The sequence below is a fragment of the Euprymna scolopes genome, chromosome 7 (assembly GCF_053919585.1).
Source record: "Euprymna scolopes isolate OS-2025 chromosome 7, ASM5391958v1, whole genome shotgun sequence".
NCBI classification, from domain to species: domain Eukaryota; kingdom Metazoa; phylum Mollusca; class Cephalopoda; order Sepiida; family Sepiolidae; genus Euprymna; species Euprymna scolopes.
This window is the reverse complement of record NC_136488.1, coordinates 151921599-151948972: the sequence shown is the minus strand read 5'-3', so window position 1 is coordinate 151948972 and position 27374 is coordinate 151921599. Positions and strand designations below refer to the sequence as shown.

The window sequence follows — 27374 nt, the reverse complement described above, 5'->3', positions numbered from 1 at the left end:
CAGTTAATTTGTGCTTAGTCAATGACAGGGAAACCCTTCTTTACTAAGGCAGGTTTTATTTTTGCCTACTTCCAGAGTGTCCCGTTTTGGGGAGCTGGTTTTCCCCAACATTAAAAATAACCTTGTGTCACATATTGCTCTCGAAGGGAAGCAAATAAATATCAACAGTAAAAAAAAAATGTTTGCAAGGGGGAAAAAAAAAAAAGAATGAAGATAGTAGTAGTAGCATTGTTAGTATTTGAGTTAAAGAAAGAAGAGATATATTTGTAGTAATAGCAGTTTATGGTTTTGAAGAGACTAAGTGCTATTTACAAAAAAGCAAAATGAATCAAACGTGTCTTTAGGTACATGGTATCAGGAAGTGAAGTGCAGTCAACCTTGTTGTGTTATGCCTGCAATTATATCCCAAGACAATGTAGAAGCAGAAGCGGCAGCAGTTCCATCTTGTAGTTTTGCCGATTGAAAAACTTCAAGAATTGTTTGAGCTACTTGTAGGGAAAAAATGTCTATAGTTGATTGGGTCAGAGTGAACCCAGTTCTTTCGTAAGAAAAAGAGAAAGGAGGAGGAGGATGAAGAGTAAGAGTAGGAGGAAAATAAGGTGAAAAATAGAAAGGAAGAAGGGAAAAAAGTAAAGGGAAACAGCAAAGGAAAAAAAGAGGAAAATTATGAAAAAAGGAGGGAAAATAAAGAGGAGAAGAAAAAAAGAGAAAAACAAAAGGGAAATAATAGGAAAAACGAAAAAGAGGAAAAAAGAAAAAGGAAAGAGAAATAAAAAGAAAAAAAAGGAAAGAGGCACAAAAAGGAAATGGAAAAGAGAAGGATGAAAAGCAAGAGGAGGAAAATAAGGGGAAAAATGGGGAAGAAGAAGATGGAGACGGTTGGTTGTTTTTGTTTTACGGCATATCAACCCTTTTCAGGTTATTTAATGCCGAATCCAAAGATTTCGAAGAAAGATTTTTTAATAGAATATATTTGTTGTTTTCAAGTCTGCTTCTATTTAACCCATAGTTGGGACCCTAACCGGTACTACCACTCCGGGTCAGAGTGGACCTGGGAGCAATGGTAATTAAAGGGTGGCGCCACACTCCCCAAAGCCTGCAAGCTGGAGCCTCACCACTGGATATAGTTTAAGGTCATATCCAGGACCAGGAAGATGGAGAAAGAGGGAAAGAAAGAACGAAATGAAAAGGGGAAAAGGGAAGAAAAGTGAAAAACAAAAGGAAAAAAGATGAGGGGGAAAAAGAGGAAAAACGAAAAGGAAGAAAAAAATGAAAGAAGAAAAAGAAAAAGAAAAATGAAGGAGAACCAAAAAGAAAGAAAGGAAATGGTGGAGCTTAGGGAAAAATAAATGACACTAGCTGAAAGACCTGTCTGCTTCAAGTGAGAGATTAGCATTACATTTCTACGCATAGTCCTATTAATCTATGCTGTATTTGTGTTGTCTCCATCAAGTGATTAAATTGAAAACAAGTCCCCAGACATTTTCTTTCACGAATACAATTTTATGACGAATCCAACAATCTTATTAATTTTGCATTACACATTTCTACAATAATACCACAAGATCTGTGTACATGCCGGACACCCATTAACAGCAAAAATGCTTTATTTTATTTTATAGCTTGAAAATTGAAAGTTATAGAAAAAAAATAGAATGAAAATGGTAATATAGGAGTTCAAGGCTGGGAACAAGGGTAAGGGTACGCTAAAGTCCTTAGTCATTCCCAAGAAACACCGGGGGTGTCTGTTGGTACTTTAAATTTCTGGATGTATAGTCTAATGGATAGCAGCATTGGTTAAAAGATATGCAAAATTAATTCTTTCTAAAGATTGAGATGATTCACTGGTGAAATGAGAAACTATAACATTTTGAAATAGCTGATTTTATTATCTGAGAAATTAGTATTATGCTAGCTGTTCCTATCCGACATTTCCCAAGTTTTTTTTTTTTTTTACTTTCACTGATGATTTAAGTGACTGAAATAGAATTTCTTCAATTGCAAAAAACAAAAACTTTATTTTGGGTATGAATAAATGTAAAAAAAAAAAAAAAAAAAAAAAAAAAAAATTGCATCCTATTTAGAAAAAGTAAAAAGTTTATTACAGTTCTGAATTTTTTAGATGAGGCGAATTGTTTGTATTACTTGTTTTGATCGGACTATTGTTCTCATTTTGAGTTTTATTTGTGCAACGTTTCAATCAGTTTGGCCTTCAATCATCGTAAGGCATGTTGGTTTTTGTCTTGGAAAAGAAAAGAAAAAAATTACTGGCTCTGTAAACATTTTCGTACTCTTGGAGTTAGTCTCTGTTTTATGGCTGCAGTTTTGTATGTGTGAAAAAATTGTTTGACAAAGTATTGTAGGAAAAACAAAAATTGTACACCCTTTAAATTTCGGCAATGGAAGGATGATAATACCTTGTTGATCTTTATTAAAGTTGCCTACCCTTTGTCAACAAATTTTTTTTCACATATACGAAACCACAGCCATAAATTAGAGACCAACTTCAATAATACGAATATATCTAGGGAGCCAGTAACTTTTTCCCTTTCTTTTCCAAGACGATAACAGTTGACGGCCAAACGGATCAAAACATTGCACAAATAACACTCAAGATGAGAACAATAGTCCAATCAAAACAAGTAATATAAAATGTTTATCATTTATTTTTTTCTCTTCAACTCCATCCAAATACATAAAAAGCCAGTCATGGTTTACAAATAAAAACAAATACAAAAAAAATTTTGTTTTCTCATCCTAAAATGGAGTAATGTTAACACATCTGGGGAGGAGCTGTTCAGAGCACCTTATCCTGCTTTAACAGAGTTTAAAACCGGCTTCGAAACCTTTGTAGATAATGCCCTTTTCCTCTTTCTGCAGCCCATTTCCCACAGAAGAGATGTTGCAAGTATGTCTCTGCTCTATCATTATTTTCATGACAAGTGCTTGTCTGAGCTTCAATCTATGGTTTTCCCCTGCTAAACTTTCACAAAAAGCACTCGTTTAGTGTCAACAATTTTATACCACTCCTTATCTGTGTCTAAATCAAAATACTAATTCCATGAACAAGGTTTCTTTCCTAGAACTGCCGGGCTACTTTCCACTTGACTACAATATGGTTGTCTTCAAATCCAATGTAAATTAATACTTGATAAATTTTGCACACACACACATATATATATATATATATATATATATATATATAGATATATATATCCTATAAATTTGAGATTTTTTTTGTGTGTATTGATATTGATATTAAAAATCATTTATTCTATTAAAAAGAAAATACAACTTTGTTATATATGGGTTGCAGAATTGCATTCATCTGCAAAAGATCTAACTAATTTGCATATTCTTTTAAACATTCATTTTAATTAATTCCCTCTTAGTTTTTTTGGTTTTCTTATGGGATGATAATCTTTAGTTAACTATTATGTGTAATTATATTCATGCAGATATTCTGCATGATTAATATTTGCATAAAAAAGTTATAGTAAACACAAACATCTTTCTATATATATTTATGTATGCATATATATATATATATATATATATATATATATTTGTTCAAAAAAATTTGCCTACCAAACTCCTGTCAATTTTTGGTCTACAGATATGAAACTTAATATATAGGATATTCAAACCCATGCAAAACTTTATATTTGGGTTTTAGCCGAGAAAAATCAATGCAAAAGTGTGAAAATCAAAGAAATGCAATTTGCCAGGTGAAGGTTGAATGACGGCATTACGAATATGCATGCATAACATAATAGCTATTGGTTCCTGTTTTAATTTTTAGCCTTGCAGCAAGCATGTCTTAATAGCTCGGGTATTAATGTCAAAGGGAAAAGTAAATTGTAAACTAAACATTTTGGTTTCGATTCTCAATAGTGGCGTCCAAGTCATTCCTTTTCTTTTCTTTTTTTTTAAACTTTTTAAATCATTACTATATATTGGGTCCAATATATAATAAATCTGCATTAATCAAGATATCATATTTAAGCATATTTTACGACTGGGCAATGCCTGGTGGCCTGCTAGTTATATATATATGTATATTATGTATGTATAGCTGTCACCAAATTTTACCCAATCTCCACCACTATGCTGTAGTTTCTGATCACCACTCATTAACTCTTATCCTCAAGCGGTTTTCGGGCCTTGATAAGTGATGATTCTCTTGTAAAAAAATTTAAAAAATTAAAATATGGAAATTGAACTAATATATTATCTATTTGGTCACCATGTTAGTTTTATCAACACACAGGGTACAGCACATCCCATGGAAACATGATAATCTTTCATTACATAAGAGATTATAAATATGAACATTAAGTTCGTGATTAAATGAAGTACATGTATAGTTTTAGGGTTATAGTCAGCCAACGTACTTCCTAATTTCCGGCCTAGCGCTACTGGAAGCAGTGACAAGGGAAATAAGTTCCTTCACTTTTATTGTTCCTCAGTATTTCTACTGTGAAGTGATTTATTGAAATAAAATATAAGAAAAGGTCATTACTGAAAAATTATACAATAAAAGTTAACAAAATTGTACAGATAAAGATAACACAATTAGTCTTTATATACACTTTTGATAACAAAATGAAAAAAAGAAAGAAAAGTGTTTGTTTTATTTGAAATTTTATAAGAAATATATGCTTATAAAATTATAAAAGCATAAGCAGTTTTTTTTTTAATTTAAAAAATGCAAGCTATTTATTTGAATTTATATAATAAAGATATTATGAAATTATGAAATATATAATTATGAAAGTATAAAAAAATAAATACAAACTGGAAAAACGTAATAAAATAAAAAGTACATGCACAGGGGAGATATAGGTGTGAGAGAAAAAAAAGCAAAGAAATTGATCTGCCTTGTCACCGCTTCCGGTAGCACTACACTTGAAATTAGGATGTACATTATCTGACTATAACCACATTTAGATTATTGATAATAATGAGATGAACTACTCATCATCATCATCATCATCATATTAGGTTTAGCATTCGTTTTACATGCTAGCCTGTGTTGGACAACTTTAAGAAATCGACTTACAAATTCACCTACCTCAAACCAAGTCTTTAGGTGAAGGATGTTAACTATATTAATACCTATTTAGTCATGTAACAGATTATACGTATACAATCTGTTTATGTTTCTTCTTATGGAAATCACTCTAGACAAAGCATGAAGCCACTTGATGTAAGGAGCTAAACAAAAATATTACTTCAAGGGCAAAAAAACTAATCAATCATAAGTGTTACATGGATAGATTCTGATGCAGAAAAAAGCAATTCTTCCCCCTTTATCAGAAACATCACTTATGGAACGTGAGAACTAAAGAATAAACAAGGGAAGAAAGATCTACAAAAGTTGCCAAAAAGTAAACCTAACGTCCACTTTTTCCTCTTCACACTGTTTAGAGTTGTAGATAAACAGAATATTTGAAGCATCTCATGACACTGGTCAAGGCATGATGATAGAGAACCAGGTCACAGCTTGGATAAACAACTTCAAATAACTAGACTTCATAGTGAATAACAATACTAATAATAAAATCGATGCAGAATTTGACTGCCAAATGTAAAATGCTTCCAAGGTCTTCTACAGACTGAAAAAACAAGTTTAGCTCAACTATCCCTCCATAGCCTTGAGCCCCTGAAGGGGCATAGGCCATCGACAACTTTGTAGATGTTTTTGTAGCAAGGAGTTCTTTTTTCGGAGTGAGGGTGCTGGCCCCAGTCCAACCTTCCCAGAAAGTACATACAGCGCTTAGCCTTCCCAAATGGTCACCCATCTGATACTGGCTAGGCTCAACGTTGTTTAACTTTGGTGATCTGGCGAGAACTGGTGTATCAATGTGATTGTACTGTACTTAGCTCAACTATGACTTCACTATAAAAATTAAATGTGTACTGTGCCAAAGTTTTCTCAAACCTCCTATATACTATGAAAATTTGGACAATATACAAAGCAGATACTACATGTTTATATAACCAAGAATATTCGCATTTGCAAGATTTGATTCTAGTAAGAAAGTGTACCTCTGCATTACAACACTGCTGCATGCGATAGATTTCACGAAAACTTTTCACATAAATAATAATTGTGATCCTATATCTTATACTTCCAGATTTGGATTCTTCAAATTACTGTTGTCATCTTGAGTGTCATTCTTACAATATTTCAGCCAATGTCACCTCTGATTTGTTTCAGGTGCATCTTGTCAAACTTGGGAATCCGCATGGAATTTTGAAAGGATCTCTGTATTTAATGCGCAGGGGTAGCATACTCTTGTTTCGTCAACCATAACCGGGTAGACTGATGACCCTAAACATTTTCTTATGGGGTATGTTGAAAAACTATGGTGAGAAACTATGCTGAAAAACTATCTATAGCGAAAAGCCAAGGAATATTTAGAAACTCACTGCAAAGATCAGAAACCAATGCAGACGTTTATCAATTTGTATACAATTTTTTTTTCAGTATAGAACTTCTAAATGCACACACAATAAAAAAAACAAACAAAAATTAAAATCTGCATTATAAACATTTACTCTAATTATTCTCTACAAAGCTTTTGTTTAATATAAATCCTTGGTTGTGTAAGAGGAGGAAAGCACTGAAATAACATTAGTCTTTCTCTGCTTATCTTTGCATTTTTGTAGACACACTATTTCTTCTCCTTGCCAGTCGACTGAAACAATATCAGTCCAAAAGAGGTGCCATTGGAAACTGTACAACCCTGACTTGATTATAGATTCCCCGTGCAAACAATGGTACAGGGCATATCCATTGCCTCTCAAGACTGAACGGAGACCTTTTGTTATAATTTAATAAAAAAAATGTAAGCTGCATCACATTTTGAGGGGAGGGGGGATTCCACTACACAAATTGAATGCAAAAGAAATAAGTAAACTCACCATGTAATTTCTGGATACCATATCTTCATGATAACTCAAAGCAAAACCATTTGGGATTCCACGATTGAAAACAATCTAAAATTTATAATAGTAATGCATTAACAACAATAATAATGATAATAACAACAACAACATTAACAATAATAATAATTATAACAAAAAAAATGCAACCAAGAAAACAAACTGTAAAATTTTAAGTTGACTACTCCTTGTTGGATTATGGCTGGCCAGTGCCGGGTTTTAAAGTCGGACGATACCAGGTTCTCAAATATATCCCAGAATTTGACCATGACGTCAATGCTGACCAGACACGTGTGCACATTCCTTTGCATCACCAACTGCCACAATCTCCCCATTTATGTCTCTCTATTTCCACAACTGACAAGCACAAGTTGTCAAAATAAAGACAGTTGTTTTCACATCAACTAAATGATTTGTTGTTGTTAATAAAAAATTTACAATCGTACATGTTTGAAAAAAAAAGACAAAATCATGCATACATTTTCTGCACTTGCTCATAATACCCCCCCCCCAAAAAAAAATTGTAGCGTTGGCATAGACTAGCGTCACACCAAATTATCGAGAAGGGTCAAGACTAAAGAGAGAAAGCACTAAAGACCTCCACTGAATGGGTGCAAAAGGGACTGGGATCTTAGGGACGCTTACTGCCACCCAAATTCCAGTGAAGACCAATGGTCATTGACAGTGAAAAGTCAATGGCAAATGACTGTTGTGATAATGCAAATTCATTTGCAAAGGTCATCGAAGGAGATAAAGAGTACTGAAAATCTGGAGAGACTTGTTGTCACTCAGACTCCTGGGTAAACCACTGGTTTTTATCAGTGATTAAGCTCTGATGATGGTCTGTGTGAGAACTTCTAGTGAGTATCATAATAATAGCAGCAGCAGCAGCAGCAATATCATCAAATTTTCCAAAGACAATATCTCATTTTACACTAACTGAAAAAAAAATCAAACATTCTTTGATAAATACAAAAACAAAAAATAAAAACAACTGACAGTTAATAATTTCATCTGTTTTGATGACGTGATATTCCTACAAAAATGCTAAAGTGGTTCTCAAATAGTACCAGTGAAAGTAATTAAATTGAAATAACAGTTCCGAAGCTGAAGAAAATCGAATATAAATTGGGTTCTTTTTATTATCTTTTTAATTTAAAATGATGGAAAATTTATATTCCATCATCGTAAGATTCTATTTATATAAATATAAATTAATTGGTTATTGTTGCTGTTTGTCTTGGCATTTAGTACAGCTGATGCAAAATTTGATCGAAATTTTCACAAATTCTTGCGATGTATTTATATATATATATATATATATATATATATATATATATAACTATTTCATTTATTCACATAAATTTAATATACGAAAGTATAGATTTATGCGTAAACTTTAAGTATTTACTTCAAAAGTGCTCAATACGTAGGTAGAGCTAGTTAGTAATTTATAAAATATATATGGCAATTAAGCTATACTGAATATTCTGCATTTCATCCAACTATAGGATTCGTCAGAAGACCCATGTAAATTATGCCTCCATGAAAAATTTTCTATCCTGTACTTTAAAGAACCTCAAAATCTATTAAACTGTAGGCGGGAAATAGCAAAAAACTGTGTTCACAAAATAAAACTTACTCTAGGATAGCGATACAAAATAGCTTTAAAACTAACAATAAGAATAGAAAACAAACAAACAAATAAATAAATTAAATAAACATGAATATACATAAACGATCACACACATATATATATATATGTGCATGTATGTGTGTACACATAGGTATATTTATATGTATAAAAAAAAAAGAAAAAAGGAGAACGTCTACCTAAAACCACTAACCTAGTTCTAAAACGGATCCTTTGTTTGATAAAATGCATGCCCATTGGCTAATAGGAAGGGGCGCGGTGGATACTAGAAAGCTGATTGGCCAACTAGAAATCCTCAACATATATAAAAACAAGAAGCAACCACAGAATTCGCGCATAAGCCTGATGAATCCTATAGTTAGATGAAACGCAGAATATTCAGTGTAGCTTAATCGCCATATATATTTTATAAATTACTATATATATATATATATATATATATATATATATATATATATATATATATATTATAAAATGGTTGTATCGATTGGTTTCCTAGATGTCAATCCAATAAAACTCGCATGATTATTAAAGAATGCTCAATACAGGACAGAGCTAGTATATAGTTTGTTTACATCACAAACATTATTGGTTACATATGTGCATACATGTTTCAGTGGAATCCCAATTCAATGGTAACACTTTATCAGACCAAAAAAGAACCGATTTTTTTTTTTTTTTTTTGGTCTAAGATAGTGTTACCCTTGAATTGGGAGTCCACTGAAACATGTATGCACATATGTAATCAACAATGTTTGGATAATAAACAGACTATATATATATATATATATATATACTTCGGAGTAGTTTTTATTTAATAATCAGTGGTTATGTAAACGTGAGATTGTAGGTTTACAAAATATTACTGGCAGTAATATTCTATAAGTTATCCCATCTAAACGAGAATTGCTCGATATTCAAGATAGAGCAAATAAATTAAATTGTAATTCAATGAATTTCAAAAAACTCTCATTGAAATGAAATGAAGTGGTTGAGTTTCATATCAAAGAATTTTTATTATTCTAAGCAAGACAAAGAATGTTTTAGAAAGTTTATCTCCTTAACCTATAGGGTTTCGATGTCTACCATCTCATCAGAGGAGTGAAAATATTAGCAAATAGTTATAAAGGTATGCACCCTATTTGCTAAAGTCAGTGAGACATTAGCAAATAGGGTGCATACCTTTATAACTATTTGCTAATATTTTCACTCCTCTGATGAGATGGTAGACATCGAAACCCTATAGGTTAAGGAGATAAACTTTCTAAAACATTCTTTGTCTTGCTTAGAATAATAAAAATTCTTTGATATGAAACTCAACCACTTCATTTCATTTCAATGAGAGTTTTTTGAAATTCATTGAATTACAATTTAATATATATATATATATATATATATATATATATATATATATATACGAGCAAACATTTAATAAAACATGTTAAAAAACACTTTAAAATGAGTTAAAAACATATTTAATCTGAAAAGGAAACACTAGATAAGTGGATAGTCCTTAATCCGCAGAGTTTCGAAGAAATACTTTCCTTCTCATCAGAAGGTAGGAATTAGCAATATATATATATATATATATATATATATATATATATAAAATAAATTCTCACAAAGACACTCTTTAGTACTTGTACATACTAGAAAAATGTTCTTCCTAAGTTTAAATTCAACAGAAGTAGGATATCAGTAGGATATCAGGAACAAATAAAATTTAAAAACCAGTAAAGTACTATTTATTTATGCTATATATATACTCGCCTGGTGGGTAGGCAACAAGGCGGTACTCCATGTAATGGTGTACCAGCAACCTGCTGCAAGATGGCTTCCTGAACCTGCATGTCAAGCACATTTTTGCTGTGGCAAATGGTGACATCAGAAGTGTGTGCGACACGAAGTTGCACCTCGTAAATCACCTAAAATAGCTGAGGCTGGCTCACTCCCAATGTATGCTTGTATCCGAGTTCTGCCAATATATTATATTGATTATATATATATATATATATATATATATATATATATATATATATATATATATATATATATATATTAGGTTGGTGCAAAAATAATGTTTTTTATCATTCATATATATATATATATATATATATACATACACACACACACGCACACATGTAAAAAACGATATTATTTTTGCACCAACCTATAATTACAAAGAGAAGTATTATCTTTATACCTATCGAGATAATAGAACGCTCAATCCCAGCAAAATAATGTAAGAGATAGTAAAAGATCCTCTAGGAAATGAGCATCAGAGTGGCGATATAAAAAAAGTCGCAAGGACCAAAAGAACTGCTTTATAAAAGCCAAGATATCCCTCAACAACATCGAATACTCAGTTGAACCAGGAATGCTTTGGTTCATCTTATTATTTTCACAATGTGCAACAGACCGCACAAAGTCCCATATATTATGAAGACCAAGTTCACCAAAACTCTGATGACCACTGTATATGTTTTCAACAAAGGAGAGTGGAAAGTGGGTTCTCATAATTCGTTTCCCTTATTTTATCCTTTAGTCCTCACATTCCATGAGTGTTGTTACTGATAAAGAGGTAAAAAAGTTGTTTTCTGAGTTAGAATCTTTCCATATAACACTTATTATTGGCTAATTTTTACCTTGAAATGTTTTTTTTTGCTTGTTTTTTTTTTTTTTTTTTTTTTTTTTTTAGCTCCTTACATCAAGTAGTTTCATACCCTGGAAAGATTTTCGTTAAAAAAAAAAGAAGAAAGCCAGATTATGCCTCCTACATTTTAAGAAAAAAAAAAAGAAAAAAGGACTCAGAATCAATCCAGATGTTTATATGGAGTTGCTGTGTACTGATGTGAAGCATTGAGTGGAGAGGGTGGCTGCATGACTCGGTTCTTTGTCATACTCCCAGAAGTTAGCAATGTTGTCACAGCATATTTTTCAGTTTCTAGACAAATTTTATTGTGCTAATCTTCCTAAATTCCTATTATCATCCTTCCTACTAGTTACCACTGCCACATCTTTATCGCAATTCTCCAGATCATATCTCATGGCATTCAAGGAGCATCGAGTAATATCTTTGAATGCTTTTAATCTGTCACAAATCATCATGATGCAGGTCATATACGGTGCTTTCTGATTATCCATGTTTTTCAGCACAAAAAAAAAAAAAAAAATTTTTTTTTTCTTGCATGTGCCTAGTATGAGACAAAACTTCCATGAACATATCTTCTTTGCAAGGGTTTCTCACTAATGGCACTCATTATCATGAAACTACTTCTTTGCTGATTACAACTTCATCATTTTTAAATCCAATTTTCACAAATTCCTATCATGGATTGTCCCAAATAAATTAAACTGACTGTTACGGTTGGAATTATGCAAAAACAATATGGATGCTGCTTATGGGTTTCAAAGCTTATATTCTTGGTAAAATATTGTACATCAATAATAGGCTGCTGAGAGTCGTTTCTTTTCGTCTTACTCGGACTACTTGTCACTCAATCTGTGACCACAACACTTACTCAGAGTATTTCTAATGAGTGGAAGAGTTCATTCATGAGTAGTTCCCCCCCCCCCACAACACCTACATAGCACTGATCAATATAGATAATCTGATAGTGTTCCTTATGTTTCAGCTGACAATCATTCCATCAGTTTAACTGATCCTCGAGTGGCTGTCGGTCTTCATAAGTGGTAAACTTGTAAGACAAAAAACAAACAAAAAAGAAAACCAGAAAAACTAAGACCCCCCCTTCTTAAAAAGAAAAAAAAATCAATTAGATTAGTTTGATGATGATGATCATCATCAGTTTAATGTCCATTTTACATGCTGTCATATGTTGGACGACTTTTAGAAATTTACTTAAAAATTAATCTATCTCTAGCTAGGTTATTGTCAAACCCATTAATAGTATACAGAAACAGCTATTTGTTGCACTTCACTACTCGTGAATACTTGGAATAGGTCTGAAATGAAAGAATGTAAACAAAAATCATCAAATTTGTTTTAACCATCCTGTCTGGCTAAAGAATCAAAATGGAAATAAACAAAATCATTACCATCAGCATCATGCCTCTTATCGACGGAGCACAGCATAAATTATTTTAAAGGAAATACAGTTGAAAAATTAGGTTAGGCAACCAGTGCACATTGACCGAAATAGTAATTCCGGGGCGTCATCTGCAAGCATCTGTAAAAGAGTTAACAGGACTCACCCGGCCTTTGGGCCCAGGGTTCGACGTGCATGCAAACAAACCAACATGGCTACCTCCACACACGGACTTCAATGCGATACACACACAAACTCTTTCTCATCTTGCAGTACTGTTTCTAATCTTTTGTGACTGTCCATACACACGGATGCACGTTTTTGCTACTAACTTTAAGGAGACAATCCATCATGGCCATGAACCATAACTTCAACACATTCATACGAGCTCTTCTCTCTTTCAACAGGCCTGTCTAATCTTTAATCTACGTCTCCACACAGGAACACTTTCCATGACTAACCCTCTGTCTATACAAGTCATACTAACGAAGATAACTAATAAAGTTGTTTATTAAATGTTAGAATGAGATTTCTTGTCTTCTTTATTCTACAACCATTAAAAAAACTCTGTTTGTGTTAATTGAGTTAAAAATGGAAACATTATTTTATTTAACAATCCCTAAAATATTTGCATCAATGATGGCCACCAAAAGCTTTTCATGTGAAATTCAAGTTTATCCTGTATGTTGAAGAAAAGGTGCATCAAAGATTGATCAACACAAACACATGAACTCTTCTCTCTTTCAACAAGTCTGTCTAATCTTTAATCTAAATCTCCACACAGGAACACTTTCGACGCCTAATCAGTTTCCTTATTCTTACTAGCAAAGACTACCAATAAAGCTGTTTTTAAATGATAGAATGAGACTTCTCGACTTCATTTCTACAAACTATTATCTTCTTTCAATATTATTTTGAACCACTATTGATGTTTTTACCATCTGGAACCATTTTTTTAATATCCTTTTTTACTTTCAGATCGTGATGGTTCAATTCTACATTATTGAAATAAAAATAAAAAAAATAAAAAAGCATTAGAAAACAAATAGCTAGTCAGACAACCCTCAACATTTGAAATGAATTCGAAAAGAAAAAAAAAAATCAATGGTAGGTGTTTTTTGGTGCATATTTAGAAATACATTTATTAAAAAAAAAAAAAAAATCAAAAAAATCTTTATGGTGCATGCACTCGTCATGGAATGAAGATGTCATATTCTAAAAATCATGTAAATTAATTTTTTTTTTTAAGAAAATCAAATTTTACTATTTTTAGCGATTAAGTATTTTTGGCAGACATTGATGATCTCTTTTACTGGAGAAATAGATAAATCTCGTTAGTCGAAGCTAGTCATAAAATGTGGTTTTCTTAAATAAAAAAAAACTACTTGATCAATTTATGTGATTTTTGGAATATGACATCTTTGTTCTGTAACAGATATGTACATCATAAAGATTTTTAAAAAATAAGTGTAATTCTAAATAAGAAACAATTTTGTTTATAGTTAACTAGAAATGATAATTTATAAATGAAAAAGTAAATTACTCGTATATTTCTACGATTTTATATGAATCAGGGTTCTACAGACAAATTTATCTTCAGTTATTGTATTATATTGTATTTATTTATTTAATTTAATGTATTAGTAATACATGTCTCTGCAGACAAATTTATCTTCAATTAACCTTTGACAACTAAATATTTTCGTTTACTCGCCAAATAGAAACGTTACTAGCGAAACACGTGTGATTTTTGGAATATGACATCTTGGTTCCGTGTCGAGTACGTACATCATAAAAGATTTTTCTGTATTTTTTATTTATTTATTTTTTTTTTAAATAAGTGTAAACTAAATATGCATTGAATTTTCTGTTGAGACTTGTAGGTATAAACATTCAAATTTCGTCAGATGTTTTTTAAACAGCCTTCGTGCGAAAACAGTATATTTTTCGATTAAACCATTTTATAGTTTAAATAACTTGATTCGTTTTATTTAAACAAAAATAAGGGTTGAAAAGACATTTTACACTCTGTAATGAGCTGTTAAAGATTGTCAGTGAAAAAAACAAATTTTTAAAAAAAAATCGCCAAGAGATAAACGTTTTATTATTTCTAATCGCTACTTAGAAAAAAAAAAAAACACTCGCAAATGCGACTGTTTCACTCGCAATGTAAAGTCCTGTGAACATTAGTTCAAACACTAGCGAAACATCTTTTTTTCATCAGTTTTGATGGAGAGTGTACACTTGTTAAAAGTAATAAAATACTTTTTTTTTCTACGCTGGTTGATGCCATCAATTCCTCGGATAATTTACATATTGAACAAGAATAAAACAAATGAGACCCGTGTTAAATGGCACGTAAGAGGTTGTAATTTACCCTGAACGTGCCATAGCAAGATATCATTCACTTTCATGTTACGGGTTTAATATAAAATTCCTGGAAGTTCTTTTGAAGGAATTAAAAACAAATATATTTATTTATTTTTTTATAATGTTTGCGAAATTCTGTATCCACCAGAAAATACTGATATCTCCCATTTAAGGCATGAACCGTGCTTATTATTTTCAGTATTTTTTAAAAAAACAACTAATCTGGAAAAAAATGATTTAAAAATACAAAACTGAAAATTATTTCATACTTATACATAATAAGTGCTTCGTCTGTTATATATATATATATATATATATATATATATATATATATATATATATGTCAGGTCATGTCATGTGCTACTGGTACCATGTAACCCAGTACTACCTGCCTCATGGTCGGGTCACCGGCGACTAAACTGGTTCCCCCATCAGAGTTGTTTGGTGAGGAGGGCGGCTAGTCTCCCTGAAGGATTTAAAACAAGACCTTCCAAAGGGCGAATGAACTCTTTTTCTGGGTCAACGGCCAACTAGCACCGTGTGTATATGTGTATTGGGGTGGAGAGGGCTCCCGTAAGCCGTGATGAAGGCAACCTTTCTAGGAGAAGCAAATCTCTGATTTAAAAAACCATAAAGCGGAAGACCATTACCCGTATTAAGCTGGTCTGCAGTTTAATTTGTTGCTGGCTATCTTGCTCTTGCTTCTTGCTGGATCTCAACATTTTGAACCGAGAAAGAGACTTAGCTGTCGTACAAAGCTAAGACTCTGTAACATCATATTTGTATAGATACTCCCTCAGGCATTTGGGCTCATGGATTTTAAATGTCTGAGGGAGTGGCACTCGTCTGACAAGACGTTGCAATCATCATATATATATATATATATATATATATATATATATAAACAGTGAAAACAGTACTGTATGTGGATGACTATAACGCTCCCTATTTTAGGTTGAGCATATTGGGAAATGATATACAAATTACCATTAGCGTATGAAGCTACGTTCTTTGTGTAAAGAAATCGAGCTTAGGTATTTGGACAATGTCAAAACATTGTTAATTCACTGCCTGCAAAGCAGCATAGTGCAATGGTTAGAAGCTCCGACTGTCGTTTAGGCGATCGGGTCTTGATCCTGGTTTGAGGTAGTTATTTGTCTAGGCGCATTCATGAGCTGTGAAACAGTATTGTATGTGGATGACTATATATATATATATATATATATATTATATACATACACTAGCAGATGAACCTGGCATTGCCCGGTGGTAAAATATGCATAAATATTATATTTTAATTAATGCAGATTACATATTTATTATCAACAGAAATGGCGTAGGTATTAAAGTAACATTAAATTCCTTAAAAAAAAAAAAACTTATTAAAAAAGCAAAAAAAGTAAGACATATGCATGTGAATATTGTTTTTTCGAATTCGAAACAGTTCGCTTCTTGTAAGTAAAAAAAAAAAAATAAAATAATCGAGCTGAGATTAAAACCTAAAAACAGTGAGTCAAATATGATAACTATTCGGCCAACATGGCACACTCTTTAAAAAGTGTTTTCAAACCGACTCATACTGAACATAAGTAATCTGTAATGTTAACCATTCACACATGCGCAATCGTGAAACAGTTAGCAGAGAAAAATCTGACGAGTCCCACGTACCAATTTTTCAATTTCGACCCCTTAGAAGCTCTTTATTCTGGATGAAAACCTATTAAAAAGTTTTTCACATATCTGAATAACCTATATACCAAATTTCAAATCTGTAGATTAAAAATTTGTTGAGTATATAGGTTGAGAAGTGTCCTCACACACATATTTTCTCTTTTGTATATATATATATATCTATAATATAAAGCTGAATGTCTGTGTGTGTGTGTGTGTGTGTGGTCACGAATAGGATCCTATATGGTTGACTATTTTAAAAAACTGATTACATATAATGATATAATGATAGAAGATGTATCGAGACACAGGAATGGGTATGTTTGATCTGGCAGAACAGTGGTTCATTAAAATTGTGGGGTCTGCATTCACGCCTGGTCCACAAAGTATGGAAATAAAAAATTTAAAAATTAAAAAAAAAAAAACGTTTACAAGTGTTTTTGATATAGATGTACATAAGAATACTTTGATAAGTACGTTTTAACTTAAATAGGGATGGTATAATAAAATTGTGGGGTCTGCGTTCGCACCTTGCCTCCATAGAATGGAAATAGGCACAAACTTTAATAAAGACTTTTCATATCTATCTGTGTAAGTCTACTTTGATAATTATGTTTCTGTTTGAAGAAATATGGTATAATAAAATTATGGGGCGTTCGTTCGCACCTGACCTCCATAGAATGGAAATATGTCACAAAGTTTAACAAGGATTTTAATATAGATCCACAGAATATTGTGATAAGTGTTTCAGTGTGAAAGGTATGGTATAATAAATCATGGGGTTTATCTATTTTATTTTTACTTTCATCATATTTTGCTTTGGTTTTGATACCCCCAAATTTACAACCCGTCCGTTTCATAACCTATCATACTTTCATAAATCAGAGTCCATTTTCTGTAGGCTGTTTTTGAACCCAGTCAACGACGGGTACTTTTGCTAGTATATATATATATACGCATGTGTGTAAAATTAAGTCAGTCAATTTCCCAAGTTAGACTTAAATAGTAATGCCCCTTAAAAGTCAATATTTGATTCTAATTAGCCAATGTTTATATTGCTGATTTTAACCATGTTCGTTGCAGTAACTTAATTTATAACATTTTGTTACTTAAATATAAAAAAAGATTTCCCCCCCTTAGGAATATTATTAAAATAGAGGCATTTCTTTGCTATGCACTTACGTACAAACTGCTGCTTATGTCATTAATAAAAAAAACCAACAAATTTCTAAATTTATTTGTTAACTTTCATATAAAAATGCACTTGTTTATCAACTATTTTTAGGGAAAAATGTTCGGTTTTATTCGCCTGCTTAGTGAAAATGCTGTTTTTGAAGCTCATAAAATCACATTTTGGCAAATATGCACTTCAGGTGTGTCAATTATTCAACGTACATAAAACCATAAACCGCTTTTATTTATTTATTTTATTTTTTTTTTGATAAAACACATTATCAGACCCAAAGACTTAAATAAAACCATAAAAAGCTTCATTTTTACTATTTTTTTTTATATTAGGCTCAATGGACAACAGTAAAACCTTACATGCAATAGTAGTCATATTTGTTTTTTAATTTGAACTAATTTAAACAAAACAACAAAAAAAAATGGCCGCCACTGCATGAAACGTTTTACTGTTGTCCATTTAATCTAATAAAAAATTATAAAAAAAATAAAGTTTTATGGCTTTATTTAAGTCTTTGGGTCTAATAATGTGTTTTACGATTAAAAAAAAATAGTTTTTTATGTTTTTATGAAGGTCAAATAATTTATGCACCTGAAGTGTATATTTACTCAAATTTTTCAACCAAACAGAATGATTACAAAAGATGATTATTATTTCTGGATATTAAAAATGTAGGTTCTCTCTACTGTACTAGAAAGCTACTAACACCCAAAAGTATCCTGTACCTCTATAAGGCCACCATTCGCCCATGTATGGAGTATTGTTGTCACATCTGGGCTGGTGCGTCTACTACTAGTCTCTCGCTCCTAGACAAGGTTCAAAAGAGAGTTACCAACCTAATAGGTCCTGAACTGTCATCTAAGCTTCAGCCTCTGTCCCATCAACGAAATGTAGCATCCCTCTGCCTGTTCTACAAGTACTTTAACGGTGAATTCTCTGATGAACTGCAAGCACTTGTACCCCCTCAACGTAAATACCCCCAATAAACCCAACAAGCAGCAAAATCCCACCTCTTCACAGTTGAGATCCCTAGATGTAAGAGAGCCTTCTACTCCAGTAGTTTCTTCCCCAGAACCGCTAGACTTTGGAATTCCCTGCTTCCCCAACTGTACTGACATGGAGAAGTTCAAGTGTAATGTGAACCAACATCTTGCTGCCCAACTCCCCACATAGTACCCCTGTAGCTTATGTCCATGATAGTAGCCCCCTACATCAAAGTGGCAACGTGCCTTGTTTGGGGTGAAAATGTGATTAAAAAAAAAAAAGAAAGTTAAACGAACCCATTGAAGTTTATATTGTAATATGTTGATGCATGTGATGAGAATTCAGAATGTGGATAAAATATACTGGATGGAAAAGATATTGAGGATGTTCAGAAGTTTTTGTTACTTTAATGATAGCATTGGAACTCAGGGGAGGAGGAGGAGCAAATGCAAAAACTAGGAGTAAATGAAGTAAGGTCAGAAAACTTCTGCCATTAATAACCAACAGAATGTTAGCACTGTCGACGAAGAGAAGAGTCTATCTGGCAGATGTACACAGTGTGATGATGCATGGAAGTAAGAAACCTGGCCAGTGAGGGATGAGGACATGTGTTGCATGAAGAGAAATGATATGGTGAATATGTAATGCAAGTATTAAAAACAGGCTTAGATAGTATAGGGAGATGTCAACAGAACAGTAAACTCTGGTGGGATGTCCACGTTGAAAGAATAGATGAGAGTACTTAGGTTAGTTGATGTAGAAGAGTTAAGGCAACAGGGTCGGTTGGCAGGAGAGAACATGGGAAGAAGTGATAAAGATGGACTTGAGAGAAAGATGGATAAATAAAGACCTGCCCAGAGATAGGTTAATTTGGAAGACAAAAAGCTGTCCAACATATAACGGTAGATAAAAATGGATGTTAAATTATTGTTGTTGTTGATGATGATGGATGGATGAATGAATGAGTAGAATGAGTGAGAGTCATCGGGGTTTGGAATGTGCAAACAGGAATTGACAGAAGTCAAACTTTCCTATTCTTTAGCTAGATGCTCTCTACCAGATTAAAATAATAATAATAAAAAAAATAACACTTTAACATCATCCATGCCTCCTTCGGCATATCACCATCACAATTTCCAGCTGTTTATTGTTTATTTAGTGAACAAATCTATTTCTATTTTATACAGGTGGTCTCCCTGTCTTGTTACAATGGTTGGATGTGATTCTTCCAGCCAAAGAGATGACTGTTTTATCCACTTATCTACCTGAATGCATGCAATATCCCCCTTACCTTAATTTTGGTTGCGATCATTAGATTTCAGTTTAAGGAGAGTAGAGAGTGGATCTTGCGTTTACTTTTGGCAGCCGCGTAACTCTCGCTTCTCTTATTTTGTCCTTTAGTCCTCACATTCCAGGAGCGATGTTTCTGACAAAGAGGCAAGAATTGCCGATTTCTACATCACAATCTATTCCATCTAATACTTATCGTCGGCAAGTTATTGACCTTGAAGTAGTATTTTGTTAACGCCTTAGATAAAGTTCATTGGATAGAACAACTCCTATTGTGTCCGTAGTAAAAAAAAAGAAGCCTATCGTTATGGTCTAAAACAGTACGTCAGCTATTAAAGTGAGATAAGTATATCCTCTGTATTCGCAATCTTCAAGGTGTTCACATCTAGGGAAAATTCAATTTTCCCAATTTTCCGTAAAAATTACTTTTAACTATAAATATTTTTCTACTATGAATTTTCGTAATTTTTGGATACATTACTATTTTCGACATGACAAGTAAGTACTGTTATTTTTTACTTAAAACCACACATTTAATAAAATCGATCCGTCGACTATCTTAACAAGCACCCCCCCCCTTCCAGAGTGCACTGCGAGCATAAATTAGCAAATTATAAATATATCAAATTTTGAAATACTGGTTTAAAAATTATTAGGATTGGAAAGAATTAAAACAAAACCCCTACATTGAAAGATGCTGCAGAAAGAAAATAAACATCAAAAAGAATTAACTATACAGTGCATCAGCATAAACATTCATTTTATTCAATTAATAGCATATTTTAATATGTAGTTGCTAACACTGTGGCTTCTGGCAGCCATGTTTAAAAGAGGAATGGTGTGAAGAAGGTTACAAAGTAAATATTTAACTCTTAGCATCCTGTTTATTCATTTATTGAGATTGTCGGACGGACTTCCTCATCTTGGTTGTTATAGTCACAACGTTTCGGCCGTTTTGGCCTCCGGCCTTCATCACGTGTTTTGTATCGAACTGGGGAACCGTTTGTTAGGAGTCTTGAACCCAACCCTTTATTATTATTATTACGATTGTTGAAAATTTGCCAAGTCTGGAGCTTCTAACACTGCAAGAATTACCCCCTCACCCCACCAATTGCTAAAAACAAGACTTTTTATTTAAAATCTATTACTAATGGAGATTTGGCATCTGCCTGCTTGAAGCCGAACTATGCTATTATTATTGTTTAATGATTAATTCAATTTACTACACTATTTGAGGCTAACATACTATCTTTCAGTGCTTAATTCAGAGGAAGGCAGTGTAGTATCTGTTTTGTGGTTATGATACTATTTCCCCAGGGATTACTTCCTCCTTTGTAGATATAGTGTAGTATCTGTTCTGTTGTTATGAGACCATCCTCCCAGGCATTATCTCTTCCTTTGGTGATTCAGGTAGTGTACATGCGCTCAACACGTCTAGCTGAAACCACTATCAATAACTTTCCTCACTCTTATCCGTGCCTAAACTTAAATGTGGATTCTATGAACTCTAAGAACTGCCTGCCTACATTTGAAGCAAAATAACAATTTTGCACTGTTGAACTGATTTGCTTTGCAAATTTCTCACTTACTCATTTACTTATGCTTCAAATGTATGTGTTGTGTTCTCTACGAGAACGTTAATGCCATCCACTCGAAAAGATGTTCTACCCCCCCCCCATCATAATAATAATAATAATGTAATTTACAATTTTGAATGTAGTTGCAGTGCCAACTATGTGGATCGAACAGTATTAAGATTGGATGGAAAAATCCAACAACGCATACCTACCAAAATCAGAAATGGGACATACCAAACAACAGACGTAATTGCCAATATATACGGGTCTTCAATTAATGACCACCTTATAAAAACCCCGTCTTGTGTAGCGAACTTTAGCACAAACTCTTTTACAATCTTGAGTCGTGCTCACTCATTATTTCAATTAAAGATCTTGGAGACTATTCACGTTCGGCTGAGAAGGCCAAGCAGAAGGAATGCCTCTTAGGTTTGAGCGTGATTAGTCTCTAGGATCTTCGAGTAATATAATGTTGTATGTCAATTGCATTCCGCAATTCCCCCCCCCCATACATAACGTAACGCAACGTTATCTTTCGATTTCCGTTCGTGTCTTTCCTCTTATTTTTTGTTCACTCAAATCCCTCAATACAGAAGCGAGGGGGAAACTGGTCAGCTGACTCCCCCATTTTCTTTTTCTCCCCTTTATTCTCTTCACCCCGTTAATTTTATTTTAAATGTGATTTTATTTTAAACATGAATTTCCGTCTTCCCTTCATGATTGCATTATATAAATTTTGTACCCCTCAAAGAATCATGAAATATAAATATATATATACTAGCAGTTCAGTCCGGCTTTGCTCGGGCCCTATGTACTGTTCGCAACTTTATGTGCATATGTATATATATATATTAAAAAGTTTGACTCATGTCCAGGTTATCTACATCTAAAATTTCAAGTGTTTAGACCCAAAATTGGTGGAAGAGTTTGGTAGAGTCTGTGAAGGTCAACTTTTTCAACTTTGACCTCTTGGCAGCCAAATTTTCGCCCAAAAACTGATTAAAAAGCTTGCTGCATGTTTGAATAGCCTTTATGTAAAATTTCAAATGTTTAGACCCAAAATTGGCTTAATAGTTTGCTAGAGACCGCAAAGGTTAAATCTTTTGAACTTTGACCCCTTACCAGCTTTCGACCCAAATCAATTAAAAAGCTTGCTCTAACTCTGAATATCCTTTATGTAAAATTTCAAATGTTTAAACCAGAAATTGACTGAGAAATTTGGTAGAGACTGCAGAGGTCAATTTTTTTTTTTTTAACTTTGACCACAAAAGTTTATTGTTTGGGGCTCAAATCAAGTTAAAAAGTTTGATCCATGTCCAAGTAACCTACACCTAACATTTCAAGTGTTTAGACCCAAAATTGGTGGAGGAGTTTCGTAGAGTTTTCAAAGGTCAAATCGTTGAACTTTGACCCCTTGACAGCCAAATTTCTGGCTGAAAACCGATTAAAAAGATTTTCCCAAATCTCAATGCCCCTTATGTCAAATCTTGAGTCTGTAGACTAAAGATTGACAGAGTAGTTTGGTAGGGAAATGTACACACACAAACAGACAAATTCACTTAGAAAGAGAGAGAATAGAAGAATCTGAGGAACAAACCTTGAGTGCATCAGCTAATTTGGAAACACCTGCACCTTTTGTATTGAAGACGCCAGTTGATGCTGAAGAAAGATAAAAGAACATTACCACTTGTATAATTGAATTTAAAAAGGCTCACAGTTTTGTTAATTTTACATTTAAAAATTCTGCAGGCTCCATGTACTCTTAAATACACAAGGAAACGCTGAAGCAGCAATATATGTTCAAAATAATATCAAGAGTTTAGGGTTAAGTTCACCTTCCGCATCCCTGTGTTTACAAAGCCATTTGGCAGAAGTGACGTCAGACAAGTTTTTAAAGTTAGCCAATAATGTAGGTATTTTTGTATGTCAGAATGTACGGGCTTTTCTATCCTCACCTTCCAACCTTTTGTTACATCCTACTATGGTGTGAGAGAAAAATACCCATTCCCCAAAAGCGCTGAAATTTAAGCCTCATCACCAATATAGAAAATAGTTTGGTTTGTCTGATGGAGATAAGATATACTTACTGTCGGCCGATAAGTAATCAATTATTCGATCGAGGAGATTTAAATATATATCCTTGTTCTCGTAAGTAACGTTGATTTGTCTGAGCACATCAAAGATATACCTGAAAAGAAAAAAGTGTAATGAGAAATTTAAAATATATTAACTAAAATTAAATAAAATATGCATCAAGTGTGTTTGAAAGCCAAATCACAACGCAATATTAGGAAAATAAATATTTTACTTGTTTGAAATTTATGATTTAAATATATTTCGGAGTCAAACTCCATCCTCAGTATGTTGTTTTCTTTCTTTTTCTTTTCTTCTTTCTTGTCATGTTGTGCAGTTGGAGAAAGAAAAGTCTGTTTGTAAAGATCCACGCGTTGTCTCTCAGTGGTTGTATTTTGAAATGTTGGAACTGTGTGTTGGCTACGCGAGATTAACGTCAAGGGTGTGAGTTACATTATAGAAGCGTTGATTTAATTTGAATAAAATGAAATGCACATCAAGTGCGCTTGAAAGCCAAATCACAATGTTGTGATTTGGCTTTCAAACGCACTTGATGTGTATTTCATTTTATTCAAATTAAATCAACGCTTCCATAATGGAACTCACACCCTAGACATATTAACTAAAGACATTTTCATTAAATAAGAACAGTTATTCTAAGAGAGAATTTGAATGCCGACTAGACAATATCTCCGACTGTCCAAGTTCTCTCTATACAAAGGTTTGTCAGGATAACTTAGCATAAAGATACTTCCCCTATAAGTAAACCCTGACTAAATATTCAAAATAAGTGTTTGAATCTCAATTCCAATAGGTAAAGCTAACCTACACCAGCTTACACGAGGATTTGTTACTAGATACTCCACCAGAATAGATGAATTATTGTGTTGGAATCCAGTAAAACAAAGAGAGCAACAAAAGGAAAATAAAGTACAAGTAGTTAACTGGTCAATACGTGAAAGGAAAATTAATATTTCTAATTGTAATTATAATGGAATATGTGAATATCTATGTCACTCATATAGAGGCCAAATGTTGGTCCTACCTAGGAAAGGGGACCCTTGATTCCTGAGAACTTTGACTCAAGTAAAATGAAACAAAAAACGAACCGATTTAAATAAGTATTGTACCATTATAAGTGGCTTATTGCAGCAAAAATAATGTAATCTATATATAGCATAATCATGTTGACACACCGGTTCCCGCTGGGCCACTGAAGTTAAGCAACGTCGAACCTGGTCAGTACTAAATGGGTGACCATTTGGGACTTCCAGGTGCTGTATGTGCTCTCTGCTTATCTCGGCATTGTTTCCAGTCGTCCTGGACTTCTCTTTGCCACTGGACTCAAACAGTGCTGATTCAGGTGAGGTGTGGTTGGTGATTGCACAACCCTTGCCTCACAATTTTATATGAAGCTGTCCCTGCAGGGAGTATCCTTTGTCTTTCGAGACTGAACGAAGGCATAGATTGCAGCATAAATGATAATGCTATTTTCTCACGTGGGTTGTTTCGCTTGAAGTTTGTTTTCAATTGAGACTCCTATTGTCAGCTTGAATGTTATTCCCGCAATGTTTCAGTTGCATTTTGTCAAACTAGAATCTGTACAGAATATATGGCGTAATGGATAAAGTGTTAAGAAATGATCAGTTTTCAGTGATAGTTTAATCCTCAGTTCAAGTTGATATTGAGAATCAAACTAAGAATTACTTGAAACTTCTTATTTAGTCATTTTTTCCTGAACAAAAAGAGAATATGTATTATTACTACCACACATGTTTCATCATTTTCAGTTTAACGTCTGCTTTACATGCTGGCATGTGTAGGACGGCTTTTAGAAATTGACTTCAAATCAAACTTATCTATAGTCAGATCTTTATCCGTTCCCCCCCCCCAAATTCATCCTTATCACTTCCTCCCATGTTTTCCGTGCCCCTCTTCTTTCAACTGGCTCTGCTAACTCAACTGTTCTACATCTACTGACCCAAGAACTCTCATCCATTCTTTCAATCTGGTTATATACGATCAAAGTCCTATACCTATACTCTCCAAATTTAATCTTCGTCCGAGCTACTCTGAATTATTTAAATAAATGTTGACTTGAAAACGAAAGAGAGAGGGGAAAACAAAGAATTGGCTTTCTCGCCATCATTTCCGATAAAAATACAAAGAGAAATAAAGGGAAAAGACAATGCCGGAAATATTTTGGTGAACATTGTCATGTAAAATTAAATGATGTATCTGCAGTTTTACATGAATAATTGTTATCTGGATTTGTTTTATATTTCTCGTTCTCTATACACACACACACACACACAGACGTATATACATATAAAGGTATTTGGACAATGTCAAAACATTGTTAATTCACTGCCCGCATAGTAGCAACCAAATACCACAACGGTTAGAAGCTCTGACTGTCGTTTGGACTCTTGTGTTTCGATCTTGGCTTGAGGTAGTTGCTTGTCTAGCCGCACTGATGAGCTGTGAAACAGCGAAACAGTACCGTACCTGGATGACTATATATATATATATATATATATATATATATACTAGCAGTTCTGCACAGTTTTGCTCGGGCCCTATGTACTGTTCATAAATTTACGTTCCTATGTATATATTATAAAGTCTGAATATGTACGGTAATGCTTTCTGTATAATAGTCTTCCTTAACTACCATAGAGAAAAGTTGGTAGAGACCGCAGACGTCAATTTTTTAAAACTTTGACTCCAATTTTGACCCCTTAACATTTATTGTTTAGGGCTCAAATAGAATTATAAAGTTAGATCCCTGTCCAATTAATCTATATCTAAAATTTCAAGTGTTTAGACCCAAAATTAGTGGAGGAGTTTGGTAGAGTTCTTAAAGGTCAAATCGTTGAACTTTGACCCCTTAACAGCAAAATTTCTGGCCGAAAACCGATTAAAAAGATTTTCCCAAATTTCAATACCCCTTATGTCAAATTTCGAGTCTGTAGACCGAAAATTGACAGAGTTATTTGGTAAGAAAATGTACACAGACAGACAGACATTTTCACTTATATATATATATATATATATATACTAGCATTTCAGCCCGGCGTTGCCTGGGTGTTTGGATGTGTCTATTGAACAAAAAAAATGAAAAAAAAAAATGTGGTACTAGGAAGGCAGGCTCGAACCCGTACCGCGGAGGAGGAAAAGAATGGGGTAAAAACCTAACGTCTATGCTGTTACGACCACCGCCAAACCGGAAGCAACATTTTTTAAAAAGTAAGGCTAGACAATCTAAAGGAGAGGATAACTTTCAAAAATATTGGCGAAAAAAGTACCCCCCCCTGTAGAAAAGTGCCTAGTTGAAAGGAAAGATATTGATGGTTTTAGCCAATTTTTCGATATTTGTCGTATGAAATGTCGAACTTTAAAACGATACTGATCTTGGTAAAATCCGTCACCTCTATTGAAAGTTTTAGGCAGACATGCAAACATACATATATACATTTATATATTGGTAACTAAAGATTTTCGACTCAAACTAATGAAAAAGCTTGCCCTATCTCTGAATACCCTTTATGTAAAATTTCAAATATTTA

The 27374-nt window shown here is 33.2% G+C and overlaps 1 protein-coding gene across 2 annotated transcripts in view; it reads right to left on the bottom strand.

The window, feature by feature from the left end:
* The window catches only part of LOC145280058 (regulator of telomere elongation helicase 1-like), a 1039981-nt gene that overhangs the window by 224595 nt on the left and 788012 nt on the right, over window positions 1–27374 (bottom strand). For both annotated transcript variants that reach the window (XM_080131745.1, XM_080131746.1), the window contains exons 13-15: window positions 23820–23920; window positions 23330–23391; window positions 6931–7005 (exon numbers count right to left, since the gene is read on the bottom strand). In XM_080131745.1, the coding sequence (XP_079987871.1) occupies window positions 6931–7005; window positions 23330–23391; window positions 23820–23920 (238 nt within the window). The remainder of the gene's footprint in view (window positions 1–6930; window positions 7006–23329; window positions 23392–23819; window positions 23921–27374) is intronic.